Source organism: Alosa sapidissima, chromosome 1 (assembly GCF_018492685.1).
Source record: "Alosa sapidissima isolate fAloSap1 chromosome 1, fAloSap1.pri, whole genome shotgun sequence".
Lineage (NCBI taxonomy): Eukaryota > Metazoa > Chordata > Actinopteri > Clupeiformes > Clupeidae > Alosa > Alosa sapidissima.
Window position 1 is genome coordinate 35,637,675 of NC_055957.1, and position 26,483 is coordinate 35,664,157.

Consider the following 26,483-nt stretch of genomic DNA (forward strand, 5'->3'; position numbering starts at 1 on the left):
TTCGTTACCCTATTTGGGAGAGAATGTGGAGGATAGGAAAGGCAAAAAGAGTAACTGGGACAGGTGGCATACTGTATGCAACACTGCCACTACTCAGCCACTGGGTACATCACACAGACACTTACAGCCAGAGAAGGGACAGATGTTGCACAGCCCGAGTCACTCTAACTCCAAATTACATAGCAAGAGCCAGTGAACACCGGTGTAGTGTGACATGCTGTCATAGAAGGGGGAAGAGGCTCCAAGAATTGACAGTACGTGGCTTTGTTTGGAGAGGTTGTGGATGCAGGACACTGACTTAAGAAGTCTTTGTTTCAGAGTACAGTGACTGTGGTCTAGTGGCTTAGGGAAGAGGTGATTGAGCAAGGTAAGTAAGGCCTACTCAAGGAGCCTGTGGCTCTTGAGGACAGGAGCAAGATGAATATGCTTATCTGCAAGTACATCCTGAATTGATTACTGAGTACTAATACAGAGATCTGTCTTAAGCAGTGTATATTGTTGTGTTAGAGTAATGTTTGAAAATAAACGCTAAATACAGAAACAGATTGCCCATAAACCACAAGCTTCACTTGTAAGTATTTGCCAGCTGATAGAGGAACCCTTCAAAAACTGATGCCTGTATGATGACCTTTAGGTGCCACCAAGTGTGAGGTCATGCTGCTGTTACCATAGCAACTATCAGTAGATTGTCTCTTTGGCTGCATTACCTCAGCAGCCTGGCATCACTGGGGTCACGGAACAGACTGTGACCTCGCCATGGTGACTGAGCTAAACTTGAACAAAAACAAGAATGCTACACACACACACACATACACACATGCTGGTAAAATATATGTTGGAATGAATGTACATGAACAGGCTATTTCAAAAACATTAGAATTGTATAATATAGAATTGTATTAGACTGTCTACATGTAATTTTCCTTGTTTTTTTTTCCAGCTGTATAGCAGCCTTCCCAGACACATTGCATAGCAGTCATCCTTTCCCCATCCCTGGACTTTACAGCAAAATCAGCACAGATATTCATTGTGATATAGCATATTGTAATGAGAAAGAAGTACAGTAGGCTAGGTGTCAGTCACCTCTAGGCTACATCAGCCCACCAAGAGAGCTAATCTGGGCTCCCACTAATTGCCACGGTAACACACATGCCAGTGGCTGCTAAGGAAGCATAGCAAGATGACAAGGGATTCCACAGTTGTTTCAACACCAGAAAGAGCTAGAGAGAGATAGGTGGAGATGGTTGTGTGTGAAAGTACAAATTGCGCCACAACTATTAGATATTAGAGGGGGGCAGCATGCATGCTCTGCTGATAGCAACCTGTTCAGGGTCCAGCTCTGACACTGCAAAACAAAGGCTTTTGTTGACATTGATGGAATAAGGAGATGATAACATGTTCTACTGTGTTGAGACTTGAAGCTTTTGCATCCTGTTTTATTTTGTCAGAGGAAGATGGAACAGCAGTTTTAATATCAGCCTATATATTAATTTAGGCTACTAAAGATGATTAAAATGCAGCCTGTAGGTAACCACTATATGTTCACGCACCACACAGGTAAATGTGCATATTGAATTATTCTTCATATTAGCATTTTATATTAGTCTACTAATCAGCCCTATTATAAAAATAAGTGTACATGATTTACATCACGTTTCACAATTTTAACGCATCTTTCTACCTGCAAGTTATAATGCAAAGATAGCCAATGTGGCTCCCTAGGTTTTCATTTAATGTAGCCTAAGCTATGCATTATAAATTGTTTTTCACGGTCATCAAAAATTAAGCACCTGTAGATTTTTGTTTTTATATAATAGAAGGCTACCAACTTTACAGTATTTATATATATTTTTATTTTTTTTAATTTCATTTGGTTGGATATAGCCTACCTTAGAACCATATAGGGGCAGCTTGCCCTTCTCTCCGGCGCTAGCTGTAGCTAGCGGGCGAGTTCTAATGTGAGTGTGTATGTGTGAGACAGAGGGAGAGAGAGAGAGCGCGCGAGAGAGGGAGAGGGAGTGTGTGTGTGTGCTCTGCTGTTGCTGCCCTTTGATCCCTGCATTAGTGTTAGTTAGGGGCTCAGAGACACACACTTACACAGAGAGCAGCCATAGTCAAGACACGGCAACAACAACAGCACCTCCTCCACTATTCCCTATTCCCAACAATACTTTGAAACCGAGGACAGCCAGGTGCACGATAAGTCCCTGCCACCACGCTCTCTCGCAAAAATTTCAATGGAAAAATACCTTTTTTCTTCTTACCCCTAAAAAGAAGGAGAATGTGATAAAACGGGGGAAAATGCCAAGGAGGAAGCAGGAGCAACCTAAGCGCCTGCCTTCACGTAAGTCGATTTCTTGATTAGTGCGATTTTGACGGTTCTCCGTGTGTTTTGCGCAGTAGTTTAGGGTTAAAGAGGTGAAGCAGACAAAGGCACGGCGTAGGTTATTTCTCCTTTTTTAGGTCTGTGCTAGGCAGCCATGTTGGCGATGAGAGGCTAGTCAGCGAGTGCAGTAGCGGTGGCTTTAATAGTAGATAATCGATAAAGGTCCTGTTCCGCCAAAAGGTTGCGGTCAGTTTGCTTGTGTACTGGTTGTATACGCCTTTATAGCGGAGCGTTTTCGTGTATCTGTCCGTCTGACGGAGTCTCTCGCCCGCGAAAGAGAAAGGGGAGGTTCTGAGATTCTGGCCGCAATAAAATGAAGGGTCAGGCGGATCAGACAAGGCAGACTCGGGCTTCCATGCCCCTGCCTCGCTAGCTTCAGTGCTATTAGCTTGTCAACTTAATTCTTTATTAAACGCATTCATACAACTTTCTAACGTGTTGTGTTAAAGGACTGCTTGATTTGTTCACGCATTGGTTTCTTAAATATGTCGAGTTATTTTGCGTGTCAAAAGATTTTTTTAAGCTGAGGTATTTTCTTCCACCCCTCCCAGTTCAGTGGGGTTCATGTCTGCAGGCTGCCTGTGTCAAAGCCATGGTCGGTCACCTGAAGTTCATGGTTTTTCCTTCCCTTTGCAGCCATTCATTGCAGACAGACTACGATCAATAACGCGGGCACAGAGGCGAATTGCACTTATCCTCGTTGTGAACGTGAAGTGCGACACACACCTCACGGTTTTCGTCGCTTGAAACTACACCCAGTGGAACCAGAAATCACCATTTGTGTTCAGTTGACCCGGTGTAGCTAGGATGAGGATTGTGCTTTTATCAGCTCAGCAATAAGAAGGCGCAATTGCTAATGTTGGCCACTAGAGGATCCCTGAGGTAGACTCGTCAACTAAGAAATTGACCAGACATAATATGTAATTTTGTCACAAAACAATGTGCAAGTGGCCGTTTCCCTTAGTGTTGAATCTTTTGATTATTGCGTATTTGTCCATGGCTAATTTGACACATTTTGAAGAACTAAGTTCTAACTGACTCACACATTTTGAGTCACACCAGGGTTTTGTATAGTAAACCTTATAAGGTCTAGGCTACTGGAAAACAGTGGTGTTAAGTTTGCTCTAGCCTTGAGGTCTACATACCTAATTATATTGGGGTGAGCGCTTAACCTCTCCAAGTGAATCTGGCGGTAGGTGACCCTGGATTCTGTTCCGAAAGGTGTGGGTTTGTATTTTGTTTCCTCTCTCCATGTGTTAGGTCTCTGGAGGTGGGTTTGTGGAAGTGTGACATCACACCTGTCTTACCAACTGCTTTTCATGCTGTAGGACACCTGTAAGACATGTAGTTGATGGGCAATTTTAGTTGTGGCAATTTTTTTTTTCGTTCAGAAAGTGTACAGAATGCTAAATTGATAATTGGCTCCCCACTGGTGTTGAATAATTTGTTTGCACATTGTAAAGATATTATGGCCATACATCCACGTATTTTCTGTACATTTTTCATTTGGCTCTAATATATCCTGTCATCTACATAAAACATGTCACATGTCATCTGCAGAAAATAATTTTCTGTTGAAAAAAACAGTCAAAGAATCCTAGCAGCTGTTGACTGAATAGAATCTGAACAGAATCTCCCCTATTTACTTGTTGTTTTATACTCTATAGCCCACTGCAGACTAGGGGTGTAAAGGTACACTTATTCGTACCGAACCGTTTAGGTACAGGATGTTTGGTTCAATACAGATGTCACAAAGACATACAGTCTTTAACAGTAATCAACAGTAGGCTTTTTTTGTTTGCGGACCATGTTTCATATCTGAGTTTCCACACAAACAAGTGTAGTGGACCATATGTCAGTTTAGTCAATTAACATCAAAAACATTTGACACCTTTTCAAAATACTATTCCCACCGTGCAACAAAATTATTGTCAGTGAATTTTAGATTAGCAGTACCTACAGGCATACTGTACCGAAAATTAACCAAACTGTGACTTCAAAACCGAGGTACACACCGAACCGTGATTTTTGTGTACCGTTACACCCCTACTGCAGACATACACCCAAAATGATTTGATATACCCATATACCCAAAATGATTTGATAATTTGGTTGTTCGTTTCCAATTGAACTATTAAAAAAAATCCCAGTTCTGTGCTGCAGTAAAAGTTTAGACATTCATCTGGCACAGGTGTTCAGGAAGTGGTTGAATTTGGAAGCTGAACGTCATGGAGGTGTTTGTGTAGGTTTTTCTCTCGTCCTTGAGGTGATTCGAGGTTAGGGTCTTGCCACATTTTTCTCCAGTCCCCTGCCTCACCAATTCCCCACCCATCGCATTCTTTGTTTTTGTGGACAGTCGCCATTTTGAGGAGCCACAGAGTCTTTTATTACAGTGAAGGTTAAGCTCTGACCTTTGCCATCAGCTAAAATGTCCTCCTCTGGGAGAGAAGACATTTTCTTTCAGACGGATGTGAGGTTATCTGCATTTGAAATGGAGGGATGCATTTTCAAACTGTATATGGATACTGCATCTGCCCCCCACACTCCACCTCTAAACACTAGTGGGGCTGAATGGAGAAGCTCTCTCCCTCTCCCCTCTCTCTCCCTCCCTCCCTCCCTTTCTTTCTCTTCCCGTACCTTACCGTAATGGTAGGTCACTGGCATCCTTCCACTCCACTATGATTATAATGACCTTGGCTGGGCCAGGGCTTGAAAACATTGGATTAAGGGGAAAGGAAAATGAGGGGAGGTTTCCATTTCGCCCTTGGCATCCCGTAGTGTTGGGAATAAGTGCCAAAAAGCAAACCTCTTCCCAACAGGACCCCCTCCATGCCCCAACCGGCCTGATCAGACATGGGGTCTGCTCACTGGAGGTCAAGCGTATAATGATGCTGAATGTCATACTTATGAAGAACACCGTGGAAGCTCAGGTGTTCGACAACTGTCAGATGTCAGAGTTGGGCCTGTAAAGTCAACCACACAAAAGGGTCTCTTTGAGTTTCTTCTTTTCAGGTTTCGACTCTTACACATGGTCATAGAACTGAAAGATGTTTAAGTTTTATGTGGTACCAGAGTTGGACCTGTTGTGCAGAGTGGGTGGTCTTGTGATCCCCAGTCTCACGCTGACAGCATGGCTTCACTGTTGGCAGTAATTACAAAACGCTAATCTAACAAAAAGGTTGACCTGTCAAAAGCCAGTAGGCCTACACACTGAAGCTCTTTGCATATATGAGGGTCAAATTAGGTTTTCCTAAGACACACATGTATAACATATTTTCTCTTTAAATGGAATCAACTTTCAATTCTTTGCCATATCTGGGTGACGGTACATTGTATTTGTTTTCTTGGCTTTCTCTCATTAACTAACCAACTAAAACCACAGTATACCTGATTTTTTTTTTTTTATCAGTTTGAAAAGATGCCAGGGAATTACTGATTGCCAGTGGATGTACACCTACAGTCAAGGAAAGGCTAAAAACATCTCCAAAAAGAAATCTAAACACAGCCCTTCAACCAGCCCATCTCAGTCAATGCCCTTGTGGAATAGTGCCTGGGCGCAGTAAACGATTTTCCGCATGTTGACAAGTCACAACATGGAGATCTACAGCACAGAGAGCAGCCCTTTGGCTACAGCCGAGCCCCTACACTGAGTAATAACCCTCTCGCAGGAGTAGCAGGCATTCTGCTGGCAGCCGTTCACAAGGAACAGCTCGCTGGTTCAGCTGGGGAGACTGGTGGAGTGCAGTAGGATGGGGGAATGGCGGGGGTTAGTAGCAGCTCGAGAGCTTGAGGCGCTTTCTCTGTTGTTGTACCACACAAGTGCATCCAGCCCCTCCAGGACAGGCCTTTCACACGCCCGCGGATGCAATGGCAACGGCGCTCATAGGGGGACTGAGCTGCGGAGTCAGAGGGAGTCGGAGCCATCAGGCTGTGCCAGAGCCAGACGGGCCTCACTAAACACGGGTGTGATTTATTAGCCAGCTCTCTCTCTCTCTCTCTCTCTCTCTCTCTCTCTCTCTCTCTCTCTCTCTCTCTCTCTCTCTCTCTCTCTCTCTCTCTCTCTCTCTCTCTCTCTCTCTCTCTCTCACTCTCTCACTCACACTCTCTCTCTCACTCACATTCTGTGTGTGTGTGTGTGTGTGCACGCGCTTGCCTCACAGACTTCAAAGGGAAGATGGAAATGACTGAGGAGAGACTTGAAGCAGCCCCACTTACTCCACTGTGAGGATGGAGGCTTGTCTTTGGGGCAGTTGTTCTTGAGTAACAGCGCACCACAGCTCATGCCTATCTGTAGCATGAAATTAAGGGTCTCTTTGAAACTGCTGAGAAAGTGTGTGGAGAAGAAGAGGCATACGATTAAAACCTGTCTTTTGGATTTTCTGTGGACCAGGATGTGCATGAATTTACTGCAGAGTGCCAAATTGGGCACCATTTCTAAGAGCCTGTTATCTTCATGGATATACACTCATTACTGCTCACATCCTAGCTCGCTCCCTTGTGCAGATCAACAAAGATGCCCTGGATTGCCAGACCATCTAGCGCTTTTGAGCGCTCACTTGTCTAAGCTTAACTTAACCCCTGGTCAAGAAAGTACCCACAGTGTTTATGAACATAGAAGGGCAACAAGCAGGGACACTAATGAGGTAACACTAATGACTGGCAGAATATGTTATGTTTATATTAAGACATAAGGCATTCATATAGAGTAGCATTTTATTAAGCTATTGGCAGCTTTCAGGGGAACGGATGTATAACCAGAGGAGGGTTTGGCTGCTCTACAAGGGCCAAGTTGTATTTGTGACATCTTCTTTGTGAAAGCGATTTGTCAGTGGTGCAGTGGGCTGACATACAGGCTTCAAATGTAGGTGAGTGTAGGCAGCTTAGCTACTAGTGTTTGGGGGAGGTGAGGGGCTCTTCACAGGCTCCTCTTCACTGATGGACATTTTCCATGTTTTCTTATGGGAACATTGTAGGGATGCATTGAATTCTTTGGGTACATACTGTAGCAGCATCTATCTGGTTGTTTATGTATTCAGTGGTGATTTCAAAGGTTGTGATATGTATTATTGTTTGAATGTTGATGTTCAGCTCAGTGATTGACGTGTCTGTTTTGGTTTGCTCTGGAAGAGACCATTTGTAGAGGGGACCATGTTGGCTCAGGTTGTTGTGTCATTATTTCTGCACGTTCCAGGATTTGGTCAGTGGCAGATGTATTTGCACTTCTTCCATAAGGTTTTTCAGATTAGTGCAAATCCTTTCTGAAAAACCATTTAAAAGCCCCATTTGGCATGCAAACCAGACTAGAGTGTAGTAAGGGTCTGCTGCAGTCAGCCCATCCTCCTCTGGCTGCCTCCCTCGCCCTCGTAAGTCATTTTGACGTGGACTTTTCGGTTCAGTGAGTGGGCTCTGGCCGCCTTAACTCAGAGCTGCTGTGTGAGGGGCAGGCCTTGGTGACCCCTCAAAACCCTAAGATGAGGTCATCACAAAATGTCTGACTGCTCCAAACTGCCCCCCTCACCCAGCAAGTCACAGAGATGGTTGTCATAGTAATCATTTCTCTTCCAGTGAACAGTGAAATCTCGCGGGAGTGTCTCTGAATGAGACAAACCTAATTGTGATAAATGAAAATGACTGGCTGGCTGAATGCAAAAAAGAAATATGATGAATGCCACGGGGAAAAACAACAAGGTTGACCAACATAAGCCCACTGTACCCAATGACAGTCTTTTTTAGGTGTGTGCGTAGATAAGGTCATCATTATCTGGCGGTGTTGTCTCTTCTTTTACTTTTTGAAAGCTGAGATGGGTATCGTGGTGACACAGAGCAGCGTGGCTGAACAATGGCTGGCTGAGCGTGGGCCGCCCTGGCCAGCGTTTAACATGGAGATTGGAAAAGGAATCAGCTCTTGGCCTCTCATGGCCCTGCATGTAAATGAGGGCAGCCTCCCCTGCCGGGCTTACAATTCTCTCTCCCCCACCAACCTTTTTTTTAATGGCTGCAAGCTGCCCCCCCCCCCACCCCCCACCCCCCACCACCCCCACCCCCCTTCTGTTCCTGGGGAAGAAACCGGGACCAATCCTGATTAGTGTCCCTGTCTTGAGTGACAGGCTCGAATCCAAGCAGGCACTGCCGCGGGCTCCGTGGCCAAGCTGCTGTCACACCAATGCTGCTATAAAAAAGCCATCTTTTTTGTCCCTCCTCTCACACTAAGCAACAGCCCCCCCTCCACCCTCCACCCCCACCCCATTCTCTCTATCTCCCCCTGTCCCTGCCCGTCTTTCTCTCTCTGGGTGGCTGGGTAGTCAAGCTTGGCTGCATCTTGGGCTGCGCTAGTGGGACGAGTGTGATTTACAGTTGCAGGAGAGAGAGGAGGGGAGCCGAGAGAGAAGAGAGACAGAGTGTGCGAGGCAATGTGAGAAAATCAGAGAGAGTGAGTGAGAGAGAGAGAGAGAGAAAAAGAAAAAGCTCCCCTGGTGCCTCAGATTGTGGCACACCATGTACCATGTCTGGCTGAGTGGGCAGCGCTGGTGTGAACGCATGGTGGCATTAGCGTCATAGCACCCACTGTAACCCACCTCAGCATCCCGTCCCTTTGCTCTGCTTGCCTCTAGCTACACTTATATCTACTTCCTGTTGTCTTACTGTGTGCTACTGATTTCATGCCATTACCTCTTAAAACAAGCTTGTCACACAGCGATGATGATTTGTATTGTGTGGCGTTAGTGTCGTCTAATTGGAAGAGAAGGGAAGAGACTAAGGGGAATTTTGCAACGCATACATAGGTGTCGACATGAATATGTTTATGTGGATGATGTTGCTGTTGGTATTGTTGGGATAAGCATTCAGTAGACGGATCTTCACATGGTAGAATATGGAAACCGTGTGTCTCACTCATGCTGTAGTCGCTGTGCTCTTTGATGACACATCTGAGATTATGAGTGTTCTTGGTCCTGCTTTTTTTTTCTCGTTGGTTTGGTCTAAAAATGGAAGGGGAAAAATAAACGCGAGAGCAGAAAAAGGTCGCTCCATCTGCGGAGAGGAATTTCAGAGGTCTGGGGGCCGAAGCCGTCTCATTCTCTTCCAAGAACACTTCTCCTTCCTGTTTCACCTCTGGCTCGCTGCCCAAAGTGCCCACAGTCTGCCGAGGCCAAGCCCAAAATACACAGATGGTAATATGTAGTACACTTCACCACGACATCTCCCGCCATTATATATAGCAAAGGGCCATGCTGAGAGGGTAGTCTCGCTGTGGGAGAAATATGGCCCATCCAAGGCCTCTGTCTGTGCTGTGAGATGGTGCCAGGGAGTTTAAAAGCTTGGGATTGATGGTCCTGTGGATTGAGATAAATATGACCATTGGGTTTTAAGGAGATTGTGAGGAGAAAAGTAATCGTAAACCCCATGGGAAAAATGGACACATCTCATTTTAGTCAAGACCTCAATGATGTTGGAGTTATAGTACTAAAAAGGTCTTAATGATTTGATATGAGGAACAATATAAAATCCACATCCATCCGTTTCCGTTGCTCTGAGAACCCTGCAGTTCCCACCTTTCCCCCGTTCCTCCACAGCCATCAGCCGGACAGGCTGGGCGATCCTGAGAGTGTCCCAATTAACGGAATTACTCCCCCCCCCCCCCCCCCCCCCCCCCCTCTGGCGCTCCGTTAGTCAACAGTGACGCCAGAGCTCACAGAGCGGCCCGAGCACCGCATCTCACCATATTGCCGTCCGCACCGCTAATAAGGCGCTCAATGACCGGCAGGCTGGCTCATTAGCATCGCCCGCGGCCATGGCAACCCCCGGCAGGGCCCAGCCGGACACTTAATTACCGCCACCGCTCCTTATCTGCCTGCGGTGCTGCGACCGCCTCGCTGACAGCGTCCGTGCAAGCCCCCCAGCGGCCAGTGTCCACCTCTCCCTGCTCCGCTCCGCATCGCACTGCCTCACTCAGGAGGCTGGAGCAGGTCCGCTAGGTGCTCATGTGCAGTTATTGTTCCATATTTTGTAATAATTTAAAAGAGGCATCGGTCGTTATACCCTGGGCTGCCATTTCATCTGTGAATGTGATTTAGTAAGTGTACTGTAATGGTGTACTGGGGAAGTCCTTTTGTATAGCATTGGGGTTGAGGCTGCAGTTGAGCTGCATTTCTGCCCGTTTCTGTGGCTGCTGTCGCTGGAGTGCCTGTCTCTGCTCCATTGGCATCAGGGGAATATTGATGGCCCCGCCCAGGCTTAATCGACTAATGGCCTGGCTGCTCTCTCTAGCACTCTGCTGAAGCAGCCAGCCCGCCCGCCCCGCTCTCTCTCTCTCTCTCTCTCTCTCTCTCTCTCTCTCTCTCTCTCTCTCTCTCTCTCTCTCTCTCTCTCTCTCTCTCTCTCTCTCCCCTCCCTCCCTTCCTCCCTGCCTGCCTCTCCACTCCTCTCCTCTCCAGTGCCCTCGTCGTGACCCTGGGGTCAGCTGGGCTGATTTTTATGCCTGACTAAGTCGCAGAATAACTGCAGTGTGTTGGTGGGCAACCTCACGCAAGTCATGAGGCTGCTGACCTACCAAAGGAACCCAGCTACTCCTTATCCTCCCCCTCTGGCCATCTTCTGCGTGTCCCCTGATGGACAACTGAGAGCTGAAATTAGTGTGGATATGCTGGCCCTGTTAGCCAAATAAAGCTGAAATTAGTGCGGATATGCTGGCCCCGTTAGTCAAATAAAGCTGAAATTAGTGTGGTTATGCTGGCACCAAATTACAAGCTATTTAACACATCCAAATCTCAACACACAAGGATCAATGCATAGTAATGTAAACTCTTAAGGCTGTTACATGCTTCTACATCAACTCCACGGCGTAGCTACGCCGTCACTCCTACGGCGTTGTGACCCTTTTATCGTTCTGCGTCGGGTTGCTTTGCATCGCGGTGCATTTCACCGCCATAACGCTAGGGGGTGTGTGGTTTCGAAGTTCGGTGTCGCCTGTGTCTGCGTCGATCACCACAGAAACCATAGACTGTATGACCAAAACAATGCTAAAATATTATTTATAGTTATGTTAGCAAGCGAACTTTAGCACAACTGCCCATAAAGTACTGCTTGCTGGCGAAGTGCTAATTTCAAAACTGACATATAGACACTTTACAAACAGATTTAACAGATATAAGCAATTTAACGCATCCAGATCTCCCAACACACAAGGATCAATGCATAGTAACGTTAGAGAACTCTGAGGAGCAGCACTATTGTTGTATAGGATGGTGTTGCAATGTGTAAGCTTATAGCATATATTTGTATTTTTTGATCAGTCAGTTGGATTTTTCTTCCTAGGCTAATCACGTCTATTCCTCTATTAAGACCATCTTAATTGTAAAACTAAATTAATCTTTATCTCTGATCTCACAGTCAGGGTCAGATGTGATTGGTTGTAGCCTGCGGGGCTACCCTCAGCTGAACACCAGCTCCGCTGTACAGTACCGCACCGCATATCAGTCATACCGTTTGAACAGCCCCTCTGTATCTCTGTAGATCTGTAACTCTGTAGATCTGTAGCTCTGTAGATCTGTAGCTCTGTAGATCTGTAGCGCAGCCTTTGGCACTGGAGGGAATGCCGAACCAGTTCAGTACAACCCTGTTAGTCACACACACACGTACAGTATAAGCACAGTCCCATCACTTATCATTGCTCATTCAGCAGTGGACTGTTTCTACTGCGTTCCATGTTCCATTAGCCATTGTGAACCAGCTGGAGTTTCAGGTTTGTTTTTGTCATAAAGTCTGTGATTTTCTATTCACATAGAACAATATGAAAGTGAGTTATGAATGTGTCAGCGCCAGCACATTATGTATGTTTTTGTGGTGTCTGAGAAAGGCTAAAGTATGTGTGTGTGTGTGTGTGTGTGTGTGTGTGTGCGTGTGATAGAGAGAGAGAGAAGAGAGAGTGTGTCAGGAGCCAGGGGGGTTGTCTGTCTCAGACAAAGCCTGGCGGAAATGTGGTCGAGCCATGACCTTGGGAAATGTCAGCCCGCCCACAGAGCTTCTAGTCCAGAGTCAAGCCTCCACGCCATGGTCAGGGAGCTCAGAGTGGCAAGGCGTAGCTTAGCCTAGCCTAGCCTTGCATGGCCAGGCACTGTGTGTGTGTGTGTGTGTGTGTGCAGTAGTTCGGGTCAACAATCCAGCCATGTTCCTGCTAACAGCATTAGAGTCATTATAGAGGCAGGGTTTACGCTTGTCACATGAGTGTAGCTCATGGCTGCTGCAGTTTGCTGTGGTGCCCAGGTGATTTGCAGTAAGTGCAAGTCTGCGTTCAATATGAAATTTAGTCGGGCTCAGATGGTTGCTGAGTTTTTCATCACATGGCAGTGGATCTGTCCTGCATCACAGTCACAGTCTTAGAAACTAATGTGTACCGTCAGATGTTCTTTTCTTCTTTTCTGACCAACTCTCACAAGCATCAGCAGACATAGTTTTGCACTGTGTGTGTGTGTGTGTGTGTGTGTGTGTGTGTGTGTGTGTGTGTGTGAGGGAGGAGGAAAGGATGATGAAGTATGTCTCTGTCAGTATCAGGGGTGTACTGTTGGATAGGGTCACTTCGGTTACAGACCCACCACCCCTTACACACACACACACACACAGTCAGTGCCGGCCAGATGTGCACTGACTGTAATGATCCCTGCGGGTCGCAGGGGTGGCGTTGCTGGGCAACGGCTTTTCTTTTCCCTGTAAACAGAGTGCAGCGCACCAGGCTTATGCTGGGGTCATCAGTGTAAGGCCAGCCTTGATGTGTTTGAGTGAGGGAGGAGGGGGAGCCCACCAAAATGAGTTTCAAGACATTATATTCAAGTTCCTGGGCTCTGATGCCACTCTGATGTTGTGTTTATGTCTCATCTGCAGATTGTCTTTGTTGGTAATGCAGTGTGAGGATAGGTGTACATATGCATGCAATTATAGATCAACTGATGTGGTCAGAAATGTGGTCTAAAGTCAGGAAGAGAAGAATGCTGGTTTGGCTGTGGCCCCCTTATACAGACTTGTAGCTTTCTAACATGTTTCTGTGGTGGTTTGTTAATATGTATCAGGAAGATTCACTTTTTCTTTTGTTCGCCCTTGTCTGGCAAGCTGTAATGTTTTGCTTATGAATATTGATACATGAAGTGTATATTAATGACCCTTGGTGACCTTAACCCTATCCTTATTGGCTCCCTGGTGGTATCTGTCCGCTCATGAATATTAATCTAGTTCTGTAACCTCTATTACCCTAATCTTTGCTGTCTAGCCTCCCAGAAGGACCCGTCACCATGGTAACCCCTTTACTAGACTCCTTTAGACCCTGTGAGGGGGAAAAATGGTTTAAAAAAAGAATGAAAAGCAAGTTATTTTACCGTGCAGTGCCTCGCTGAAGGGAAGCCACTGATTTTCCCATAAACCCTGAAATTCATTATTTATTTGTGTCAAATTTTTCCTAAGAATATTGCTTTTACATTAAGCCATTGTACCCAATGTGAAGCCAACATTTGTAGGAAGACTAGATTAGCTTTTTATAAATAAATTGAGGCAAACAAATTTAGCTATTGCAAATGCATTTTTCTTTAGTTGGTAATGTAGGCTGACTGTGAGTGTTTTTTTTACATCAGAACATATGAACTGAATATTGAGGGTACAGAGCATGCAGAATAAGAGCTCAGCAGTCAGTCCAAACTATTATGTGAGAAAAAAATGAAGCAAATTGTAAACTCGCAGCCTTTCCATGGTCATGTATTTGACACAACTGGTACAGTGGATGGGGCTGCTGGTGCTGCTGGAGGATGGTGCAGAGGGGTTTGTAATGCTAGTGTGTGCTAAACATGTCTCCTGTCTCCTTCCGCAGATGTGGACTCTGTCTCAGAGGGGGGGCCTGAGGGTGGTGCTGCCGAGGATGATGGCTGGTTCGGGAACGCCTCGGACACACCTTCGGACTCGTCCTATGGTGATGTGCGGCCCGATGAGCTACGGGTCTCCCCCGATGCAGGCAGTGGTCCAGCGAGGCCTGAGCTGGCGGACACCCCAGCGTCCGAGGGCTCGCTCGGCTGCTCCACGCCTATTCAGCGTGCCTCTCTGGAGCTGCTGGGGCTGGACGGGGCCGTGTTGAACGCGCAGGACTCCCTCTCCTCGGTGGTGTCCTCGCTTTACGGGGACGCCACTGCCCATGCGCTGGGCAAGCCGCTCAGCAGCAACCTGCGGCGCCTCCTGGAGTCTGGCTCCCTCAAGCTGGAGGAAGGAGCGCTGTTGGGGCGCATAGGCGCGGGAGGCGCGGCGGCCAGAGGAGCGTCCGACTCGCCTCCCGTTGGCCTGACGCTCTCGCCGTTGTCCCACCACGCCCAGCAGCTCAGCGCCCTCGCCCGTCGCCTGGCCAACAGCAGCGGAAACAGTGCCAACTCTGCCTCCGCCTCTGCTTCACCTGTGCCTGTCACCGTCAAGCAGGAGTCCACCGGTGATCCCTTCAGCCCCAGCAACGGCACCAGTGGCAACAACGTGGCCACCAACAGTGGCTTTGTCTGGGTGGGCATGGCCGACAAGTGGCCACCACCGTCCGGATGCTCTGGAGCCAGCGGCAGCAGCCTGTCTCCGGACTCGGCCATCCAGAAGCTGAAGGCAGCGGCCAACGCTGTGCTGCAAGACAAGAGCGCTGCCGTGGCCTCGGCCTCCTCCGTCTCCTCCTCCTCCTCTTCCTCTTCCTCCTCCTCCTCCTCCTCAGTGACCTCCTCCACCTCTATGCCACCGCTAGGCACGCGCGGCTCGGATGACGTGGTGCGCTTCGATGCCTTCACCTCCCCCTTTAGCCCACAGTCGGCCAGCTCCACGCTAGCGGCGCTCTCCAAGAAGGTGTCCGAGCGCAGCCAGCAGCAGCAGCAGCAGCAGCAGCAGCAGCAGAGCAGCATGGCGGCAGCGGAGCACCAGAGCCCTGCCAGCTCCTTCCTCTCGCTCGTGTCCATGACCTCGTCGGCTGCCCTCCTGAAGGAGGTGGCGGCACGAGCAGCAGGCAACCTACTGGCCGACAAGAAGGACACTAATCTGGGTCCGGGCTCCACAGACGACGTGAAGCCCCTGGTGGACAGGAATCAGAAAACCCCCACGTCCACTCAGAGCATGGACCTGCTGCTTCCCCCCACCCCAAAGGGCAGAACCAAGTCCAGCAGTCAAGCAGGTAACAGTGGTGTTGGTGTTCTGTGGCTTTGTGAAATTCAAGTGAAATAATGCTACTGTATACATTTGACCCAGAGAAAGCACGGTGACCATCTTTCCATTGGTTAATGTATTAAAAGGGAGACTTAAAAATGTAAAAAAATAAAAGAAAACTCTGCTTAATGATTCCCTCCTCTGAAAACACAAAAGGTCTGTGACTTTAAAGTGGTGTTCCACTTAACAAAGGCTTTTTTATGTCAGTGGCCCCATGCAGAGGACCTTGTTTCCAGGGTTGAGTAGGCAAAGGACGTTTTAAGGTTGTGCCTTTTCCAACAAAAAAAAGAAAGTGAACGTCTTTTTCTTATGCTCAAGCATATATTAAATAGGGAAGTGATCTCATTCATTTTTGATCTGATAAAAACAAGATCAAATCTATCTGAAATATCCTCTCAAGAATTAAGTCCTCATTAAAACAAAACAATTAGCTGAGTCTTCCCAAAGAGCAATGGGTCTAGAAAAAGGGACAGTAGTTTGTGTTGTACAGAATCCCCTCTGAAGGTCGCGGGCCTCTGAAGGTCGCGGGCCACACAGCTGGAGCCACACACATCCTTCAGTGGTGGGCGCCAGACACTTCACACCAAGCTGGAATCATAACAATGGGTACAAGTGAAAAGAATTGCTCATTTCACACGTCGACAAACGGACAGTAATTTGAAACTGTACAGTTCATTGTCATTTTGCGGTGCTTGGCCCTCGGCCCCAGTGTGCTGCTGTAAAATGGCAGCGGAGAGGCGGAGGTGTGCCATGCCTTCCTGCAGGGCTGTGTGTGTGTGTGTGTGTGTGTGTGTGCTGCTGTAACAGACCTGCAGCTCTGCTCAGAGTTGGCCCTGCAGCCTGGGAAAGGTCTGGAGGCCCAGCGGGGGAGGGTCTGAGGGGCCGGCCTGCTCCCCAGACACACACGGCTGTGTGTTTCCCCTGCGGACACGCAGGCTTGGTGCGGACCATGTGCTCCTCGCTGCTGGAGCAGGAGCCCGTCTCAGCACAATCCCACAGAATTTAGGTCACACTCGGAGCCTGACGGGCCCACTAGAATTTCCACTCAGCATATATAAGGCAGCAGATGAGTACTAGACTGGTTCAGCAACTGAAGAGAGGTCAGGCCAATTTTTAAGCCACACTTGGCTGCAATCCTTTCCTGCATTTATAAAACATAGCTAGGTAAGGTTTTGTAACAGCATCATCATGTCTCATATATGACTCCGTTTTCCCATCTCCTCATCTGGGCATAGTGTGTTCTTGCGCTTTCTACACCCTCATAGGGTTGAAAGGTTCTATTTAGGAGCTTTATTGAAAAGGATCACACTTGTCATTTCTAATGCCGGAGATTAATTTTGTGTTTGTGGGTTGGTTGGTCATGGTGTTAGGAAATGACCAACTGTTCCTACTCTCTCATTTATATCACTCTGTGTGCTTTAGCTAGAACGTAATCAGGAGCACACCATTGAAACCTGCTCCTACCACACACCCTCTTCCTGCCGACCAGAAAAGACCTTCAGACCCCCCCCCCCCCCCCCCCACCACCACCACCCCCTTTCCATTTTCACCAGCCATCCCCTCATGGAGGAGAGGTTGGGCCACAGATGGTGGTTTTATTGTTGCAAATAGGCAGTCTCGAAGTTTTACACCCCAGGTCAATGAATGCCTGAGCGTGGTAATTTCACCAAACACTGATTACCAGATGTTTTTCAGCAGACAAGACTGGAATACTTATGAAGCTATCCCTGACAGTCCCCTCGTAGAATCTGTAATGCAATCATGCCAGCTCCTAATCAGACCAATTATGCTCTAATGGACACAGGATATGGAGCCAACAACAATAATGGGCTCACTAAAACATCCTTCAGTTTGGGCTCTTTCGGCAGAGGCCATCTTTGGGCATTGATTGGGGTAATGAAGTGTTTTGACAACAGCTCCATTTCTGAAGCCAAGAGACCTAGTGATATGGAGACACTGAAAGACATGAGTCACTGAGATATGTGGAAGGCAATAGTCAGAGACTTTTGGAGTTCAACTGGCCAAACAAGGTTCATGTTTGTGACTTAGGGGAACACCTGCACATGGTGTATACAGTGGTTCTTAAACTTTTTGTCTGGCAACCCCCCCAAAAAACATGGGTCAAGTGTCACGACCCCCTTCTCTCTAACCGGCAGAATTTGGTTTCAAAATGTTGCGAGAATGGGCATTGGAAGCAAAGACAGAAAATATCTTCTCTCATAGGTAGGCTATGTCAACACCAAAGACATTATGTCAATGGCAGCCTTTGACTAAAAACCTTGAGAAAAATGTCCTTAATCCACACTGCAAATAATTTTGCGACCCCCTCCATTATTTTTGGCGACCCCCAGTTTAACAACCACTGGTGTAAAATAGCCCCAGTGCTGAAATCTGTGGTGCTGATTTAAGAGAGAGAGAGTAAGTGTGCACTTGTGCGTCCTCAGGTAAGCCAACCTTTTCTGCCTCTTCTCAGGGTCCCCAGAGGAGGGCGGGAAGCCGTTCCAGTGCCCAGTGTGTGGCCTGGTCATCAAGCGCAAGAGCTACTGGAAGAGACACATGGTGATCCACACTGGCTTGAAGAGCCACCAGTGCCCCCTCTGTCCCTTCCGCTGTGCTCGCAAAGACAATCTCAAGTCCCACATGAAGGTGAGTAGGTGGGCCTACCTCTGGGCGCTACCTGCCCGCGGTCACCAAGGACACCCATATGCAGACTCAGTGGCTAAACGGTCAGCTCAGTCCAGTTGCCTGTAATGGTGTTTTCTGAAACCACTTTCGCCAACAGACTACTGAGCACACAGCTGATGGTTTAAGTTATGGAATCTAAGGATGCCATTAATCACAGAAGACAGAGGCCGCTTCTAAATCATCAAAGTGACATTTACATTCATGTAGTTTTAAGATAGCATAACATGGTTGATTGACGTCTCCTAATGGTAATGGTATTTGGTTCTACTTAGAAACAATCAACATGGTGTGTGTTGCTGATTATGCCCATCTATGCTACATCTTTACAGTTTGCAGTGTATGTTCCATGCAGTTAATGACGTAACGGAGCAAAGCTCTTGGATATATTGAATGAAGCAAGTGACGGTCTCACTCAAGTTCTGATAGATAGATACATACACACACACACACACACACACACACACACATACATACATTAATTATTGATCCCCAAGGGGAAATTCAAGGTCTCAGTAGGTCTGCAGACATCACACACAACATGCACTTACAGCAGAAAAAGTAATGTAAGTATATAAATATAAAAAACTCCACTGCACAATAGACACAGTAGAAGATAAAAAAAATACTAAATATATATCCCTTTAATAATTGAATATAATATCCCTTTGACATGTGATATTGTTAATTACTGGATGAATGATGAGCTAAAAAGGGAACATGTGCTGTTGTCCATCTGCAGGTTCACCAACACCAAGACCGAGGGGAGACCTTCCAGTGTGACCTCTGTCCATTCACCTCCTCGCGTCATTTCAGCCTGAAGCTACACATGCGCTGTCACCAACACTTCCCCCGGCCAGACGTCAAGGTCAAAGAGGAGCAGGTCACCGACAACGAGGAAGGCGAGGGGTCATTGGCGGGCGATGCTAGTGGTTGTGGGGACATTGCGATGGCCACTGACACTGAGGCGTCCCCCTCTCCTCTGCCACACATGGACGGCCGTCTGAGGACGTCACCTGGCGAGAGCTCCAACCACATCCAAATCAAAGAGGAGCCCCAGGAGCGCGACGTGTCTGTGCTGTCGCCGTTCAGCCTGGGCCGGGAGCGGCCCGCCAGCAGCACCAGCTCCCTGGAGCTGCCCGGACTCAAGGCCAGCCCCGGCGGACCCACCGCCGCCTCCCTCTTCAGCCCCGACATCACCACTAAGACGGCCACTGACCTGCTCATGAAGCTCTCAGGTAGGACACTGGCTCTCGGGCGCTTAGCCCTTTCCTCTCCTAAAACATGAACAAAAGCCCATCTCCAGCATGTGGTTGTAAGCTTTAGCCAGCTAGCACTTGCATGACAACAGAACTGATGCCAAGATGGCAAGGGCACGTGCCACGGGGCACATTCTTGAGGTATGGATGGGATGTTGTCAAGTGATGTCCCTCACACTTAACTTTACCCAGCGTGTGCCCATGTCTCGCGTCGGTGCCGCACTGAAGCGGAGATTGATGTGAAGAGGTCAGCTGAGGGGTCGGCCCATAAGGTCTTAGCTGGGGCCGCCTGCTCCCCTTCACTTAATGCAGAGTAATTAGATTGAGATCTCTGAGCGCTTAAAAAAAGAGCTGGGAACATTAGATTAATTAAAAATTCATGCATAATTCATAATTAAAAAGGAATCTGTAATTGGGAATGATTAGCGCCCTCAGCTCCAGCCCCGTGACCCCGGCAGAGCTGGCAGCACCGGGAGGGCCCCTGCTCCGGTGAACTCCCCTCAGGCACAGCTCGGCTCCGCGTGGGGGGAGGGGGGGAGGTGGCTGCTCCTCTGCTCTCCAGGGCTGAGCGCCACGCCGCTCCCAGACTTCCAATCAAGTCGCCCAACTCCCAGCAGACTGCAGAGGATCCTCTACAATGTCAGCTCAGTGTCGACAGACATGTGGCACAGTCTGCAAGGAAGAGTGTCATTACACAGCGTGTCATTCTGAAGGAGAAGGAAGAGCGGTTTGACTAGTCACTTGGAACCATGGGACTGGGGCTTTTAAAGGAAGCCTTGTGGTTTATCAGACCAGGGAGCAGAATTCTTTTGATCCATATAACTGTACTGCGTAGTTGCTCATTGTTGGATTCAAAGCTGGGCTGGAGCTAAAATATAGACTAGGATACTGAGAAGTAGGAGCACGTAATGGGGTTTTGAGAACAAGAGAATGTGTATGTATGAGGAGATGGGAAGAGGAAATTACATTTGGAAAGGAATGGGAGGAATGGCTAGTATGTGTAAAAGAATAGAGGAAGACAACACCTCAAAATCAGTGTCTGTCTGTTGCTTTAAAAAGGTTTTCTGTCTAGATCACAGTGTGTTCTAAAGTGTGGTCTGTAGAACAATAGAGTGTGAGAGAAGCGTATGTGTGTGTGTGTGTGAGAGCGTGCGGTGTTGGTGCGTAGAGGTATGGTGAGGGGAGGAGCCTCTGGGGACGGTGTGTTTTGAGAATGCTGTGCCACACGCTGAAGAGGAGCTGGAGCACTCCTGTGGTGTCACTGCTGCCTCTCGCCCCAAGAGAGACGGATGAAGAGAGAGAGAGAGAGGCTGTGTGAGGAGAGGAAGAGAGAGATGGAGGCCGTGTGAGGAGAGGAAGAGGGAGAGGGAGTGCTGCATCCAGCACCAGCTCCACACGGCCTACAAAGAGATAAACAACAAAAAAGATCTAGCCAGTGAACTTTCCCTGACCTCTGATACAGTAGGCCATAACAGATATTTTTTTTTTTCTGGGCTGTGAGTGGAGGGTTGTGGATGTGTCTGTCTTGCTTTGATTGAGCTGCTTGCTGACATAAGCCTGAGCCCTGTCCGGTTTGATCCTGCGTGCTGATTTGGGAAGATGAAAGCGGCTGACCAGAGCGGCTTTGAAAAGTGCAGCGCAGTGGCATGCGTGCCCACTGGAGCAGATTTCATAACGATAGCCTGCACCCTCGGAGCGGGCCGCCGTGGCACCGGTGGGTTCACTGCTGTGCCCGACCCCCGCTGCCCACACCGGAATAGCCAAGCGGGAGCTTGCAGGCGGTGTGGCCGCTCTCGGCCGTTGCGTGATGTGAATGTGCGTGCCACTCCGCTGTATGGCTGAAAGAGCTGAGTGCGTCTCCAGTGTAATGCTCCAAGAACGCGTAATGTTTCAGAATCAGATTGGCTATGCGGAGCCCCCTGGCTGCTAGCGTGTGCAGGCATGGCATGGGCTAAACAGCTGTTGGACGAGGATGTGAGGCCTGGCAGGGCTGATTGGCTGTGTGGCGGCGGCCTCGGGGCCTGGAGCGCCGCGCTGGGTCCCTGGTCAGCAGAGAGAGCAGGCAGAGCTGACAGAGGCGACAGGGCTAATGAAGCCGTCTGATGGAGCCTCAGCCAGAGGTGAGCTCAGGAGCAGACAAGCAGCCTCCTGGCACTCACACCAGAGAGAGAGAGAGAGAGAGAGAGAGAGAGAGAGAGAGAGAATAAAAGAGTCAAAGCTGGGTGACAGCAGCAGCCCCTCAGGGGAAATGAAGGTGGGCAGTGCACAATTGATGTGGTAGTGACCAGCCACACTACTGTCCCTCACACCGGCCAAGCTGTATACAGCTGGATAGCTCTGTCAATGAGTTAATAATAAAGGCCTAGGCAACCAGTCAGCGCCACATTTCCCGTCGCATCACTGCAGGTGATCTACAGATCGCAAGCTCTCAGTCTGACTGGTGAGATGCACGGTTGACCGCCTCAAAGTCATGGAAAAATGGTAATTTAATAATTACAGTAAAGTGAAATAAAATCGCATTGGACATAATGTACAAGTGTGGAGTTTCCTTCAGGAGCTATGTTCAGACGTTATCATGTCAATACCATGTCTGCATTTGGATGCTTTGAAGTCTTTCCTGCTTAATACACAGCCTCCAGAAAACAAGCCAGGCTGCTGGAATGGGATGATAAATAATTCATTGCTCACTGTAACATGAATTCGGATGGAAATTCACACTATTTTTAGCCACCATCAGAAAGGTCACAGGAGCACTGTGACTTTGTGTCTGTACGCTTGCTTGTCCCGCTAAGAAATGTTCTCTAGCATGTCTTTAAAGAGAGGTGAGGCAGAGAAATGAGTGTGTGTGTGTGTGTGTGTGTGTGTGTGTGTGTGTGTGTGTGTGTGTGTGTTTGTGTTTGTGTTTGTGTGTTGTGTGTGTCCCTGTCTGCCCATGTAGCAGTCTGGACACTGTCCTTAATTAGTGGCCAGCTCAGGTGCTGACCGCCGGTGTACTTAGCACGGCCGCTGGCACCTGACAGCGTGGCATTTCCACCGGTGCCACCCCGTTCGCCACTCTACAGCCTGTGCCCACCTGAAGGTCACCAGTCAGCAGCTCATGGGCATCCCCCCTCCGCCTGTGGCGCGCGGTGGGCAGCAGCCAGCGGCCATCCCAGCGCTCCCTGCGCCCCTGCTCCGGGCAGCCATCATCATTAATCAGAGCTGAGCCACCGAGCGCAGGCTGATGACATGCAGTGGGGGCTGCTGGGTAATGGCTGAGGGAAAACATGGCCACTGAGATCTCTGGCCTGGCCGACGTGGCGGAGCCATCGGTCAGTGCTGCGGAGGCATCAGGCCTGATGCTGTGTGTTTAGGGGGGAGATGGATGGGCCGTGCGCGTGAGCGGCGATAGAAAGGAGGAAGAAGCTGGCGCCTGCACTCGCCTTCTCCTGGCATGGCTGGGATGAGGCTCCTTGTATTGCTCGCTATTAATTATTCAGAGAAGCCTGATTAGATATGGCCCACTTCTACGGCAGATTACATGAGGGAGGAGGCCTGCCTCGATCTCACACTCACCCAGCCTCGGAGAGGGCGCACGCTCGCGCGCACGCACGCACACACAGGGTTCATGCACCATGTAAAACTGAATATTAGTATATGTACAGCATGCAATTCTTTTTGTTTTGAAACTCACTCCAGTTGGCCATCCTGATTCAAGTGTTACTGGTACTGCTGTGGCTTCCGTGTGTGTGTGTGTGTGTGTGTGTGTGTGTTTGTGTGTGTTCTGATGTGAAATGCCCTGCAGACCTGGAAGCACTTGTCTCTCTCTGCGTCCATCTGTTGTGCTGGCCGGCAGCTCTGCCCACTCCCCCAGCCAGCTCTGCCGAGTGCAGGAGGGCCAGGCCCTCTTCCGGCCCCATAACATGATCTCAGTGAAGCCACCCCCACCCTCGTCTCAGCGCCAGACGCACTCAGACGGCCTCCAGTGTTAGGAGGAGTGTTTTGCTCAACTCTTAAGATGTTTGCACTCACAGAATGCACCTCTGCTATCTGTGCCAGGCGCACTGTTATTGGAATGAACGAGGTGGCTGTGGGTGTATTATGGCCTGTGCAGATTACACGGTTTCAGCCCGATTTTGCCACGATTTTGTTGTGGCCGACAAATTTCCAGTGTCGTGCCCGAATATGAATAGTTGGGAGCGACGCCGAAGGAGAAAGTGCCTTGTAATGTGACATACTGTATTCAACGACCCACGATTTATTGTCTGCAACGTTCTACGACTCCACGACCAAAAGTCTAGCATGTCAGAATTTTGGGGGAATCTCCTACGACTCCCATGTTGACACAGACATTGTGACGAGAAGGCTACGGTAAATAGGCTACATGATCTTGTAATGTGGCCAGTCTTACGACCAAGACCTGGCAAGATTTTGTGCTTCTCTGATCGCCTAGTCTGACATGGTCAATTGTAAAAGATAATCGTGAAAGACAAAAAAATCGTGTAATCTGCACAGGCCATAAGATGCACTGAAAACTGATTTCTGTGACTACACTCCATCCAATATCAATCCTACCCCATTCCACTGTGTCTCTGGCTACCATGCGTTGGTCATTATGGGCAAGGAAATGCTGTAATTGAAATAGCCATGCCCGTACGTTTAACACAGGAAATGTCAATAATTGTATTCATCAATTGTTCAACTTGTAAAGGAAAGCACATGAACAGTCTTGTTCTAATGGAGATCTGTCTGTGTCCCCCTGAAGCGGCCAACCAGAAGGAGGGCCTTAAGGGCACACTCTGCGTGAAGGAGGAGCCAGGGGCCGAACCCTCCCAGAGCCCCCGGGCCCCTGGCTTCAGCTTCTGCCAGGAGGGGCCGGTGGGGGGGCCGAAGCCCCGGGAGGAGGGGAGCCCCATGCTGGCCAAGAGCAGCAGTCTGCTGAGCCAGGACATCAACATCAAAGTGGCCTCGGAACTCCTCATGAAGCTCTCAGGTAAGGAATCAATGTGATGAAGGAAGACTAACTGCAATTAAATAATGTTTGTGTGTGTGTGTGTGTGTGTGTGTGTGTGTGTGTATATGTGAATATGTGAATAAGAGGACGGGAACACTCTTGTTGCCCTGTTGGTGTGAGTGTCTGAGTTGCCAGTTGTGTCTATAAACTGGAGTGGTTGATGCGCACAACTGCTTGAGTGTCATCTGATTGCCCCAGGACCTTCAGGCAGACCACCTGCCTCTCTAATCTCACCGTCGTCAACTTCCTTGTCTGTCCCTTTTCATAAAACTACAGAAGGAACTGCTGATCTGTCCATTCTCTTCCTCCCTCTCCCCACTCTCTTCTTCCCTCGCTTTCTGACCCTCCTCCCTCTTTCTTTTCCCCCCTCTTTCTCCATCAGTCACTCCCAAGTTTTCGGGCCGACAGTTGAGGGTCAATTCCTTTTCATGTTGCTCAGTCGATATCTCTTTCATCCTGTGCGGTCCCCTGCCAAAACAAACCGATCGATTAGCTTTTGGGTCCACTGGCCAGCCACAGATTGAGCCACTGGTGCGATCTTTATGTGAACTCTGTGGAGACTGAGCTGTTTTAAAAGAGCTGCAGCCAGGCAAGAACATCGCACAGCTCTCCCTGCTGTTCCTTGCTCACCACTGCAGTCAATATGCATCAACTGTAGCTCACATAAGTATGTGCACACACACACACACACACACACACACACACACACACACACACACACACACGCGCACATTTGAAAAAGCTTGTGGAACTTGGCCTGTTCTCTGTGCTTGTGTGTAATGGAGGGTGGGAGAGATGTCACCGGTCACTCAGTAGCAGTACACAGAGGATTGGGAGTATGATGTAGTGGACAGGAGAGCCAACCCCCCCATTAGCCGTGTGTGTGTGTGCACATGTGTTTGAAACACACCTCACACCAGCTGCTATTGTTTCTGTTAGCTGTTGGTGTACAAGATGAGTCACATACAAACTCTCTCTCTCACACTCTATCTATCTCTCTCTCTCTCTCTCTCTCTCTCTCTCTCTCTCTCTCTCTCTCTCTCCCTCTCTCCCTCTCTGTATTCAGTATGAGTCACAATCGGCCTGCTCTACTTTTAACACATGTGCTACCCAACTGCCTAGCCTGTGGGTCATATTTCCTCAGGGGGTGTGCGTGTGTTGTCACATGTGCATCTTCATGCTTACAGATGCACAGAAAGGAAACAGGACGAGGGCGTGTGCGCGTGTGGTGCGCATGTGTACACATTTGCTGGTAAGAAAATGTTGTGAGATAAGTGGAGTCACAACAACCTCCCCCCCCCTTCATCTCACACTTGGCCCAACCCTCCACTCCTCCAGGCTGGCCATTCACAGCCTGTTGACAGTGTAGAGTCACCACCGCTTACCCTGTGCCGTTCTTCTGCTTGGGGCTGGTTCACACCACACCTCTGCAGATCACACTCTCTCACAGTGCAGCCCCCTACACCTCTACTGATCACACTCTCTCACAGTACATTATCCTACACCTCTACTGATCACACTCTCTCACAGTACAGTATCCTACATTATACTGATCACACTCTCTCACAGTACAGTATCCTACAGCTCTACTGATCACACTCTCTCACAGTACAGTATCCCACACCTCTGCTGATCACACTCTCACAGTACAGCCCTACTGATCACACTCTCACAGTACAGTATCCTACAACTCTGCTGATCACACTCTCTCACAGTACAGTATCTCCTACAGTTGTACTGATCACACTCTCTCACAGTAACAGCCCCCACCACCATCAGCTCCCCAAGGGCCAGCTGTGCAGGTCATACCCAATCGTCATGGAAACACGTTGCCAAATATGGTTGTGTGTATGTGTATGTATGTGAGTGTGTGTTGGTGTGTGCAACTGTATACAACTGTGCAGGTGTTTGCATGTGCCATGTGGAGAAGCAGCATAGCAATCTTCAGTTGCCCCCCCCCCCCCCC

The 26,483-nt window shown here is 48.6% G+C and overlaps 1 protein-coding gene across 6 annotated transcripts in view; it reads left to right on the plus strand.

Annotated features, from left to right (window-relative positions):
- The first annotated feature begins 2,004 nt into the window (after nt 1–2,004).
- The window catches only part of znf827 (zinc finger protein 827), a 47,473-nt gene continuing 22,994 nt past the window's right edge, over nt 2,005–26,483 (plus strand). For all 6 annotated transcript variants that reach the window (XM_042097535.1, XM_042097545.1, XM_042097555.1 and 3 more), the window contains exons 1-5: nt 2,005–2,344; nt 14,235–15,551; nt 18,057–18,229; nt 19,008–19,503; nt 24,269–24,496. In XM_042097535.1, the coding sequence (XP_041953469.1) occupies nt 2,302–2,344; nt 14,235–15,551; nt 18,057–18,229; nt 19,008–19,503; nt 24,269–24,496 (2,257 nt within the window). In that variant the 5' untranslated portion in view covers nt 2,005–2,301. The remainder of the gene's footprint in view (nt 2,345–14,234; nt 15,552–18,056; nt 18,230–19,007; nt 19,504–24,268; nt 24,497–26,483) is intronic.